At 38.8% G+C, this 12,910-nt stretch overlaps 1 protein-coding gene across 1 annotated transcript in view; it reads left to right on the forward strand.

Annotated features, from left to right (window-relative positions):
• Positions 1-12,910, forward strand: part of LOC103193519 (complement C5) — a 136,763-nt gene that overhangs the window by 69,163 nt on the left and 54,690 nt on the right. The window contains 4 exon segments of the mRNA XM_042780394.1: positions 1,804-2,031; positions 3,756-3,816; positions 11,650-11,739; positions 12,759-12,910. Of these exon segments, the coding sequence (XP_042636328.1) occupies positions 1,804-2,031; positions 3,756-3,816; positions 11,650-11,739; positions 12,759-12,910 (531 nt within the window).

The raw sequence follows: 12,910 nt of genomic DNA on the forward strand, positions 1-12,910 counted from the left end.
CCTTCTGGTTAGCAGTCAAGTGCCTTAGGCACTGTGCTACCAGAGCTCCTTTTTGGTATATATATGTGTGTATATATATATATATAGATAGATATATTATACATACATACACACACACACACATATGTGTGTGTGTCTGTGTGTCTGTGTGTGTATATTCCAGAGTTTATAGTCATTATTGGCAGAGAGTTGTCCAATGGGAGCAACTTAGCTATTACTGAAAACAGTAATCATTGTCATAGTATGGTTTTTTAATTGTGGAAAAATACTACGGATTCTTATTAATATTCTGTATCAGTTTCAGAAGTTTCTTTCTATTTTAAATCTACTAAGAGTTTTTATAGGAGCTCTGGTAGCATAGTGCCTAAGGCATTTGACTGCTAACTAGAAGGCTGGCGATTCAAACCCACCAGCCACTCCTCGGAAGGAAGGTTGGGCAATCTACTCCCATAGTGATACTGCCTCAGCAACCCAAGGAGGGGTTGCTACAAGTCAGGTCCAACTCAACGGCACATAACAACACAACAAGAGTTTTTATAATGGATTTATATTGAATTTTATCAAATGACTCATCTGTATCTATCCTTCTCCACCCACTTCTGCTATCCTGGGGAAATCATTGGCCTCAGGACACCTAGTACTAGACTTTTCTAGCTCTTGCCCCACCCACTCAAGGAAGGTATTGTGTTTCCCAAGAAGATAGTTAAGAGGGAGAAGGAAGTTTCCATCTTTAAAAAATTCTTCAAAATATTGAATATTGGCACTCTCTTTTGTTTTCCTGCTTGATTTGTTATGGGTTTTATGGGTTTGTACTTTGGGGTACACGTTCAATTCCATCAACTCAGTAGATTTTGGAAAAGAGATGAAACACATTCATTATTTGAGCCAGAAGTCAGAAGGTACTATTATTATTTCCATTACTAAAACAAAGAAATGGAGGATTGGAGAGGTCATGCCACCTGCCTTCCATCACAACCTAAGCACAAGGCAGAGCCAGAATTTAAACCCAGTGATGCTAGAGGTCGCTTAGAAAATAGAATACAAGTTGGAAGTGCATGGCAAGTGAGATTGCAAAAGTAAACTGGGGAAATATTGGGTAGGGCCTTGAATGCTAAGATATGAAGTTTTTAGTCTTTCATAAAACACCTTTTATTGAATACCAGAGGCTGAGCTAAAGATACAAAGATGAATAAGACACAGTGCCTGAGCTTGAGGCTTCCAGTGTCCAAAATACCAACATACAAAGACAGATCACAAGTATGTAAAGAGACAGTGTAGCTGTGCTGTCACAACAGTTTGAACAAAGAATTACAGAAGTGCTGCATCTGATTAATTAGTTTACAGTCATGGTAACTAATGACCAAGGATGGTCAGACATTCTGAGCCAGTGCTGAACTTTCTAGACATCCCTTCACATTGACAAGCTCCATAGGAACTTACAGTGTTTTGGAAAATTAGAAACAAGCTTTCTCCAAAGGCTTAGAATCTGAAGGGTTATTTTCAGTCATTAGAGCACCAGTGGAGAGTGTGTGTCCACATGAACATGTTGATGTTGCTTGCCATCGAGTTTATTCTGACTCATGGAGACCCCATGTGTGTCAAAGTAAGGCTTCTCTATAGGGTTTCCTTGGCTTTATAATGGAAGCAGGTCACCAAGCCTTTTCTCCCACAGTACTGCTGGGTGAGTTCAAACCAACCTTTAGGTTAGCAGTCGGGTATAAACGGAGCTACCTAGTCAGGGTGATCATTCTTTATCTTTGAGATAAAGTGTTTTAATAAAATTCTTCACCTGTGATATTTCAGTTCTGTGTTAAAATGTCTACTGTTGAGGGAATCTGTACATCGGGAAGTGCAACCATTGGTGATCAGAGGACAAAGCACCCTAGATGTGTGTTTCAGAAGGTGGAGGGCTCCTCCAGTCACTTTGTGACCTTCAGCGTGCTTCCTCTGGAAATAGGCCTCCACAACATCAACTTTACCCTGGAGACATCACTGGGAAAAGAAATCTTAGTAAAAACATTACGTGTGGTGGTAAGAAAAACTTGCTTTTTCTAATTCCTTCTCATAACATTGTTTTCATTCTGGAAAGAAAAAATTAATGTTATCAGCAACATGTTCTTAAATGGTTCAGAAAGAGACACACAGAGAAAATGATAAAGCAAATGTAGTATAATGTTAGCTACTATGGGTGGAAGTCACAGTTTTTGTACTATTCTTAACGACTTTTCAATAAGTGTGAAATTTTGTAGAAAAAAATTAAAAATAATTCTTGCTTATTTTGGAAAATATGGAAATATTAAAAAACCACAGAGAAGAAAAGAAATAAACTCACCAATAATGTCCACATCCTGAGATACCCAATTTTATAACCTTCCAGGGTTTCTTTCCCCCTCCCCCAACACATTCAGAAAGTATGTCTTGAGAATCTCTGTGATTATGAGATTATGCGATTAAGAGGTTATGTGAGGTACTAGAAATACAGCAATAAATAAGACACGGCCTTTGCATTTAAAGAACTTATAGTCTAGACAATTTTCCATTTTATAAATGAATGAACATGTCAGGAAAAAAGAAGAGAACTCATTTATCTATTGAATACTCTTTATCCACATTTGGTTAAGTGCTTTTGTTACCTTATTAAGAAAGGTTAAATGACTTACAAAGAGTCACATGACTAGTTAATGACAGAGCTGGAATTTCCTAATTCTTCATTCTTTAAGTTCTGTTTATAGCCATTGAATTCACTTCTGTAAACAGGTATTGACTCTTTCTGTGTAAGACACACCCTCATGCATCCTGGCACTGTGGTTCTTTTTGTCCACAAGCTCTGGAGCCAGGCTACGTGTTTCAATCAGGGCTTTGACCACTTTGACCCCCTGCTGAGAATTTGCATTTCCATCCCAGGTATACTGAATCAGAGTCTACATTTTTAACAAGATCCTACTGATTCTTATAGATCTTCAGGTAATTCTTATGTATACTTCTTGTTAAAATGTAGATTCTGATTCAGTATACCCCGGGTGGAAATGCAAATTTTCATCAAGGGTTGAACCAGAATGAACCATTTAAAGCCCTGGTTTAAATCCTGGCTTTGCCACTTCCTACCACAGTGTAAGGAGTTCTGGTAGCATAGTGCCTAAGGCACTTGATTGCTAACCAGAAGGCTGGCGGTTCAAACCCACCAGCCACTCCTTGGAAGGAAGGTTGGGCAATCTACTTCAGTAGGGATACCACCTTGGAAACCCAAGGAGGGGTTGCTGTGAGTCAGGTCCAACTCGAAGGCACAACAACAACCACAGTGTGAGATTGGACAATCTACTTCCATAGAGATACTGCCTCAGAAGCCCAAGGAGGGGTCGCTATGAGTGGGATCGACTTGAGGACAGTGGGTTTTTTTGGTTTACCACAGTATGACACTGGATAAATTTTTTTTATCTTTCTGTGTGTCAGTTTCCTTATCTGTCAAATGAGTGATAATAGTACTAACCTCTTAGGTTTGTTTTGAGGTTAAACATATACAAAGTACTTAGACCAATTACCTGGCACATAATAACGTCTATACAAATGTTTTCTCTTATTACTATACAGATAGCCAGAAATGTTATTCCTGCATGTAGGTATATAAGTGTTTATACAAACTTTGCCTTTCCCAAAGAAAGGGGTTTTTTAATTGGAAAAATGGTCAAGAAAATTTGATCCAAGGACTTCAGGTTATATAAATGTAAGTAACTTAATGTGTTCCACCTTTATTTTAGCCAGAAGGTGTCAAAAGGGAAAGTCATGCTGGCATTACTCTGGACCCAAAGGGTATTTATGGTAGGCAAAATGATTTTGTATTTTATATGCTGCCTTTTGCTTTGGAAATTAAAGTGTACATGTAACTGAAACACAATTTTTCAAAATGTTAGTTATCTAAAATTAGAAATTTTCATGTCTTAGTTCATTGCCATTCTTCATAGCATTTGTTGTACCATAATTTGGATGATTTGAAACAAAGAATAATTTCATTAATTTTAAATGCAAAACATTGAAGAATTAATAATTGCATGACTTCCTTTATATATCAATCGCTTTTCTCCATCACAATAATAATTTATAATACGTTCATATAAAACCATGAGTCCAAAGAACACACAAGGAAAAGTCATTCACATAATTTTTTAACATGCATTACTTAAAAACACAGTAGAACTGATTATTCACTTAACAAATTGTCCTCTTTGCTCTACTTCCCTGCTTTTACTTCAATAGAGGTATTCTGAATCATCTCAAATTTGAATTTTGCAAACATTTGAGTGCTGAATCAAAGCCTACATATTTACATATTTATGTAATTTAGTCAGTTATGACTAAATTTATGAATGTATGAAATACAGTCAATGAAAATGACTACATTTATGAATGTAATCAGTTAACTACAGGACTGTAAACTGGTTTATTCCAGTTTGACCCTCTGCTAAGACTTTGCATTTTCACTCCAGAAATACTGACTCAAAAGCTACATGTTAACAAGATACCCCAGTGACTCTTTTGAATACATAAGAATCATCTGGGAATTAAAAATAATCTGCAAGTGGATACATGGGTAGACATGGAAACTGAATAGGTGTGGAAAGGCAAATGGGACTGTACCCCCATAGGTCAGGCAGAGGAGAATTCGACATATGTATTTGTATTGCTGTAAATACATCTGTGTATATAGTAGAACATACAGGGGACAGAGTTATGAAAACATCTTAGCTATAACCAAATACCTTGAGGACATGAGTCACTGGGTTTAGAGGCTTAGGATCATAGTCTTGGGGGAAATCTAGGTCAATTGGCATAACATAGCCAACAGAGATAACGTTCTACCTCCTACTTTGGTGAGAAGCAACTGGGGTCTTAAAAGTTTGCGAGTGGCCATCTTAGATGCAACTATTGGTCTCTCCTGTCCAGAGCAAAGAGTGAAGAAAATCAAAGATTCTGGGAAACAATTAGTCCAGATAACTAATGGACCACATGAACCTCAGCTTCCACTACCCCGAGACCAGAAGAACAAGATGGTACCCAGTTACCAGTACCGACCACTCTGAGTGTGATCTAAAATAGAAGGTCCTGAACAGAGTGGGAGAAAAATGTGGAACAAAACTCAAAATCCTGAAAAATACCACACTTTCTGGTCTGTTAGAAACTGGTGGGACCCCCTAGACTATGGCCCTTAGATATCCTTCAAACATGGAATTGAATCCAATCCCAGAGATAACCTTTCAGCCAAACAATAGATAGGTGTATAAAGTGAACAGTAATACCCATGAGGGCAGCATTTGTCCAAAACCAAAGCTTAGAAGTCAGGAATGGACAGGCAAGATTAGTGAGTGTCAATGGGACACCTAGGAGGACGCGGGAAGAGTGCTGTTACGTTGAGGGAGCTGCCACCAATGTCACAGAACAAAATGTGTATAAATTGTTGAATGGGAAATTAATTTGCTCTGTAAACTTTCACCTAAACCAAAATTTAAAAAGAATCACCTGGGAATCTTACTAAAATATAGATTCTGATTCAATATATCTGTGGTGGAAATGTAAAATTTCCACAGGAGGTCAAACTGGAATTAACCTGCTCAAAGTTCTGGTTAACAATTCTTTTCTTTTCATCAAAAGAAGACTTCTAGTTCTTCTTAGCTCTGGTAGTGTACTGGTTAAGCCATTTGGCTGCTAGCAAAAAGATCGGTGGTTTAAGCCCACCAGCCAGCCACTCTGTGGAAGAAAGATGAGGCAGTCTACTTCCATAAAGATTTACAGTCTTAGAAACCCAGTGGAGGTCGTTATGGTTGGAATCAACTCAGTGGCAGTGAGTTTGGTTTGGGGTTTGGTGGTTCTTCTCAAGTGGTCAATTTTTTTTTCACTGTTGTATCAAATCATTTTTCTTTCCTTTCAGTGATGTAGCAATGGGGAAGAAAATTACTTACAAATCAAGACCACTATAACCAGAATAAGGAGCCTTAGTGGTGCAGTGGTTTAAGAGCTCAGCTGCGTTTACAAAAGCTCTGTGCTTTGAACCCACCAGGGGCTTCACAGGAGAGAAGAGCTGACAATCTGCTCCCATAAAGATAGTTGTTGTTGTTGTTATGTGCCGTCGAGTCGGACCTGACTCATAGCGACCCCTCCTTGGGTTTCTGAGGCCGTATCACTAAGGAAGTAGATTGCCCCATCTTCCTTCCGATGATTAGAGGCTAGGAAACCACAAGGGGCCTGTAGCTGTGGGTTGCAATTGACAGCCCACAGTAGTAACAATCAACTCAAAGTTTCAGAGTGCCATTTCCTCTGGGAAAGCACAGAATTAAGACTACGTGTTACATCAATGGACATCAAAAACTAAAAAGGATGTCTTCAGTAGAATAACAGAAAAAACAAATCCATATTCATCTGCTAACTTCTTTCTGTAAGTTTATTTTCACACAGATCTCATCTCAGCCTGACCATTGTGCATGATTTATGGGGTAGAGATATTACAAGTTTCGAGGGGTTTTGCCTCATGGAGTAATTTTCAGCCTCCAAGGGCCATTGTGTCCTTTGGTTTCTCTTCCTTTTCACCACTTTTGCCTCCTCTGGCGGTTCAAACCCACCAGCCACTCCTCGGAAGGACGGTTGGGCAATCCTACTTCCGTAGTGATACTGCCTCGGAAACCCAAGGAGGGGTCGCTATGAGTCGGGGCCGACTCGACGGCACACAACAACAACTGTGTTGCAAACAGCTTTTCAGAACAGCTGTCTTACTCATCCTAAGTATGAACATCACAGCCCAAAGATGGGAATTATTTTTTATCTGGAAACAAATCTCTGTGAAAATCTTGGTAGAAAAAAAAAAAATCTGTGTCTCTTTCCAATCTTGTATGACTTTTTTTTCCTCCTTATCTTTTTAGGCAACTTTGTTATTTCCTAGAAAGCTAAATAGGGTAAAGGTGACAGTTCTTCCCAGGTTATTTCAGATGGATCTCTGGTAGCATAGTGGCTAAGACACTTGCCTGCTAACCAGACGGCTGGCGGTTCAAACCCACCAGCCACTCCTCGGAAGGAAGGTTGGGCAATCCTACTTCCGTAGTGATACTGCCTCGGAAACCCAAGGAGGGGTCGCTATGAGTCGGGGCCGACTCGACGGCACATAACAACAACAGTATGATACTTTATCAAATTCAATTAGAAAACAAAACAAAACTAAGATATATTTGGAAAAGTAAATGGACAATCATGTTTAAGGAAATCTGAAAAAAGAAATCAGTGAGAAAGGATGAGACATTAGAACAAACTGTAAAGCAAATAATAATTACAGTTGTGTGACTCAGCTTAAAAAGAGATGAAACACAGATGCTCAATACCCAATCAGGCTCTAGTCCTTAGTTTCTGCTTTCTTGCACCCACAAGCCCCTTCTCCCTGGATTCTTTTCGTTTCTCAGATACAGAGGTAAAAAGCTCCTCACACCCCAGTTCCTGGCACACCATCATCACTGGTCTAGGCAGGCGCTTTTCTTGTTTTATTTTCCTCTTTCATCCCTGATCCCCACTCCTATTCTCTTTCCTTCAAATGCATCCACTCAAATGTGTCTGACATACATCTTTGAGTAGGGAGGTAATATTCTTTTGTATATGTCTTTTTAACATACATAAAACGTATTGTGCTATATCTTGTTTTGTTTGTTGCTTTTTAAACTCAATACTCTAATTTTAAGAACTCTATTTCTCTATATACATTTAATTTATTGCTTCATATATAGTACTCCAGAGTATGATTCCACCACAATCGTACTTATCAGTCCCCAGTGATGACGTCTCCACTACCATTACAATGCTGCAGTGAACATCCTTACAGACCTGTGTGAGCCCTCGTGCAGGAGTGGGACTGCTGAGTCACAGAGCGTGCGCGTCTTTAATGTCCTTTACTTCTGTCCTGCTGCCCTCCAGAATGGCCATTTATTTCTGTCCTGCTGCCCTCCAGAATGGCTGTGCTGCCTGCACCTCCCAGCACTGCAGGAGGGTTCTCAGCTTCCCACATCCTCACCAGCATGACTCACCTCTCGAAAAAAAAGTTCATTTTGATGGGTATAAAGTAGTATTTCATTATTTTTTAATTTGTATTCTTCTGATTACTAGTGATTTTAAGTATTTCTTCATATACTTGTTGGCCTTTTAGGCTTTCTTGTCTGTGAATTGTCTGTTCATATCTTTTGTACCTTTTTTCTATTTTCCATTTGAATTTTCTTGTCTATTTCTTGTTGATTTTTGTCTCTGGTGAGTAACAAATCTGTCATAAGTTCATCTTATGGTTATGTATTTTGGGGTTAATCTTTAAGAAGTCTTTTCCCCACCCTCAGTTAACAGAGATATTCTTCACATTTTATCCCATTGATTTTACAGTTTTAACTTGTAATTGTTTTAATCTTTATGGGGTCTACCTTTCTGTGTGATACCCTAATGGACCTTTTACCATGATCTCTGGCAAGAAGTAAAACTGGTATTTCTTGGTTTTAGCCTTTCTCTTCTAAAACTTTTCATCTGGTACTGGGATTATTAAAAGGAATCGGAATACTCAAGAGCAAGTATCAAGGAAGAAAGGGGTAGAGGATCAAATTTAGATTGTCTGAAGCAACTTGTGTGCAGTAAATATTATTTAATATTTATATACTTATTTTTATTTCATACTTATATTTAATACTGATGTTAAACAAGAACTGTTTGCCAAACTCTTTGTCTATGTTATCTTTATGCTCACAAAGACTCTTTGAGAAAAATATTACTTCATTTAATTGATGAACTGACTGAGACATAGAAAGGTTAAGCGTCTTGCCCAGTGTCGGTCCAGTTGTGCTGGTAAGCTCCTTCTGAACTCTGTGCTCTTTTAAACACATTATAAACCTCTTACATGTCTTCACTGAGTTTTATTTTAATGTTATATCCTTGGCATTTATCAAGGGTTAATGAAGAAAGAAGTTACATGAGAAACATTCCTGCATCTTCTACAAAGTCATATGGTTTGTGCATTAAATTGCAAAATGGCTTTCATTTTTTAGCATATGCCTTGTGCCAGGAATTGTGCTAAATGCTGGGACTACGATGTTGAATAAGAGATGGCCCCTGTCCTCAAAAAGCCTGCTTAGCAGGATGATGAGCAGTAGACTGTTTTTGGGGTTAATATTATGAGCCCTACGGTAAAACTTCCCACATTCAGAGTGCAGCTCCACCCTTGCTAGCTCTGTGACTTTGAGCAAGTTGCTTTCTAAGCCCCAGTTTTCCCACCTATAAAACTATGAAGATAATAATAATGTTGTTGTTGTTGTTATGTGCCGTCAAGTCGGACCCGACTCATAGCGACCCCTCCTTGGGTTTCCAAGGCAGTATCACTACGGAAGTAGATTGTCCCATCTTCCTTACAATGTGGCTGATGGGTTTGAACCAAAAGACCTAGCATATAGGGATGTTGTGAGGAACCGGTGTAATACATTTAAAGTGCTTAGCAAAGTGCCAGATGTGTTAAGAAAATTATAGATGTCATCATTTTTTTTATTAAGTAAGTTAGTGATGACAGTGGAAAAAATCCTCTGGTACAGATGTGCAAAAATTATGTGGTTGTGAGCATAGACGAGAAACTGTCTAAATTACACTGGCAGTGGAAAGTGGGAAGAGATTTAGGGCATACTTCCCAATGGAGCTAATCTTCATATATCCTTGACTAAAGAGTTACAGGAAGCTGGGTGGCACAAGTGGTTTGTGACTGGCTACCAGCCTAAAAGTTGGTACTCAAACCTACTTGGCTTCACAGAAGAAAGGGCTGGCAAACTACTTCCTACAGATTACAGCCAAAATATCAGTAATAAACAATAATCTATAACTGGATACATAGGCAGACAGTCAAGCTGAGCAGGTATGTGTAGGTGAATGGGACTACACTCATGACCATATATAGATTAAAAAAAAAATTCCATTGCCATCATGTCAATCCGACTCATAGTGACCCTGTAAGACAAAGCAGAACTGCCTCCATAGAGTTTATAAAGCTATAAATCTTCTTCTTCTTCTTCTTCTTCTTCTTCTTCTTCTTCTTCTGCTTTTTGTAATAAATTTTATTGTGATTTAGGTGAAAGTTTACAGAGCAAATTTATCTTCCATACAGCAGTTCACATACACTTTATCTCATGACATTGACTGTAATCTCCCACAATGCAAAAGCTTTCCTCCCACTTCCTCCCCATAGTCTTCCCTGTGACCTTCCCTTCCATGCACTCCTGCCCCCTAATAAGTCTGTAAATCTTAACAGAAGCAGACTGCCTCATCTTTCCTCTGCTGAGTGGCTGGTGGGTATGAACTGCCAACCTTTTAGTTAGAAGCTGAATGTCTTAGCCACTGCAACACCAGAGTTCCTATATATAAGTTTGGCAGAGGATATTTCTACAAAAATATTTCTATATGCTATAAATATATCCCTGTAGAGCAGGTATAGTGCCTAAGGCATTTGACTGCTAACTAGAAGGCTGGCAGTTCAAACCCACCAGCCACTTCTTGGAAGGAAGATGGGGCAATCTACTTCTACAGTGATACCGCCTCGGAAACCCAAGTAGGGGTTGCTATGAGTTGGATCCAACTCAACAGCAGTGATTTTGGTTTTGGTTTGATATAATAGAGCAGTGAGAAGTCAAAGTTATGAAAACTTCTTAGCCATAACCAAACACCTTGAGGTAATGAGTCTGGGCTTGGGGGCTAGGATCACAGTCTCAGGGAACGGTTAAATCAGTTGGTATAACATAGTTCACAAAGACAACGTTTTGTATCCAACTACGGAGAGTATTGACTGGGGTTTTAAAAGCTAGCAAGTGGTCATCTAAGGTACTTGGTCTTTCCCCATCTGAAGCAAAGAAGAGGGACATGGAAACACAACCATAGGAGATCAAAAGGGCAGCATTTGCCTAGAGACAAAGCTGAGGAGGTAGGAAGGGATAGGAAAGAAGGATGAATGTATGTGGGAAACACAGGGAGAAAGCAGGAAGAGTGCTGCCACATTGTAGCGGTTGCAGTCATTGTCACAAAAAATGTGAATGAATTATTGAGTGGAAAACCAATTTGCTCTGTAAATTTTCACTCAAGTCACAACAAAAGCTAAAGAAAGAAAGAAGATTACAGCCAAGAAAACCCTAAGGAACAGTTCTTCTCTGTAACACATGGGGTCCCTATGAGTCAGGGGTTGCTATGGGTCGGGAGGCTTTTGGCAGCTAACAACGAAGAGCTGCATGTTAGTTATTTTTAGATTCTCATTCCAAGAATAATGCTGTCTCCTTGGGCAATAACAGGCACACTTTTACTGGTGAATAACAATTATATAACCTATTTATTCCCTTTCTTGTGATGACCAAGAAATTTATAGCCAAATTTTATGTTTTATTTAATGAGATTGTATAAACCTACGGTTTGTTAAAAATCCTCAGTGATATTTAACTTCCTTTTCTTAAATTATATATTTATTCATTTATTCTTTAACTTTCTTTTCAAAGCTTAATAGTGTTATTATAAAAGTCTTTTATTTTAAAACATTCATTGGAAGTAGGTACGTTATAAATAATCTGCAAAGTATATAGTCCTCCCCTGAGAACTCTATAAATCCAATAAAATTTTTAATTTCAGGTGTTGTTAGCAGACGAAAAGAATTCCCATTCAGGATGCCCTTAGATTTGGTTCCCAAGACAAAAGTCAAAAGGATTGTGAGTGTAAAAGGTAAAGTAACCATTTATATTGCATACTTTACTTTCTGTTTCAAACAAAACTCAAACACACTCTTTAATTTTTCTACTTCTCTGCCTCCCTGCTCAGTAGCACACAAAAATTCACTTCTTTGAGGACACTACCTCCATCCCCTATCTTCAAGCCCCCACCACTTTTCCAACTATTCTCCTCTATAATCTGGAGGTTTGTTCTTCTGTGATAGAGTGGGGCTGCCAATGACCCAAAGACTTTTCTAAAATAGATGATGCAGCTGCTTCGAGATTTAAAGAACATTCCACGGTCTTAGTGGCCAGTCCTGCTCCAAAGAAGGCTTTATGACCTATAAATGGCCCCATGAGAGCAGCACTGCTGTGCTTAAATACCAGTCCCAGAGAGGTCTCTCCCCTCCAGTATAGTTACAGGAGTGTTTCTTTGGTGGGTTTTCCTTGAACTCCAGCTTTTATAATGTAGTAACTTATCATCAAAATGATAGAATATTCTGACTGCATTTTATCTCAGATGAAACATTGGAGTCACAGAATGTTAGTGCTGTAGGGTACCTTCCGGATCATGTGCAGCCCTGTTGTAGATACAAGAAAGTGACTTGCCAGAGATCAAACAGTAAGTCCTAGACAGAGCCATCACAGCACTCCCAGTTCAGGCTCTTTGCTTTGCTTTGTGCAGAAGAGTCATTCATATGTTTTACAGTGTGTTCAGGTATCAAGTTGAATGGCCACCAATTGGCTATATCTTCTGTGTAGCAATCTGTCTTGTCTACTCTATTATACAATCTTATCACCATATTGCATAGATATTTTAAAGCCTTTTTTTGGTGTTTCTTTTAAATTCATGTTCCTAACCAGTTCTTTTTTTTTTTTTTTTTTCCTTGCCATTGTTCTGAGAACTAATTCAACCCTAGATAAGAATGGAAGGATATAGATGAATAGGCTTCCCTCTTTAGAATATACTGTGCCTCAGTCAAAAGTTGATGGAAAGTGATTGTGTCTACTCTGGTTTTGTTTTTGTTACAGGACTACTTGTAGGTGAGGTCATGTCTGCAGTTCTGAGTCAGGAAGGCATCGACATCCTAACCCACCTCCCTAAGGGGAGTGCAGAGGCTGAGTTGATGAGCATTGTCCCAGTATTCTATGTCTTTCATTACCTGGAAACAGGAAATTATTGG

This window comes from Orycteropus afer, unplaced genomic scaffold (genome assembly GCF_000298275.1).
Source record: "Orycteropus afer afer isolate SDZICR_OR568_19922 unplaced genomic scaffold, OryAfe1.0 scaffold00037, whole genome shotgun sequence".
Taxonomy (NCBI): domain Eukaryota; kingdom Metazoa; phylum Chordata; class Mammalia; order Tubulidentata; family Orycteropodidae; genus Orycteropus; species Orycteropus afer.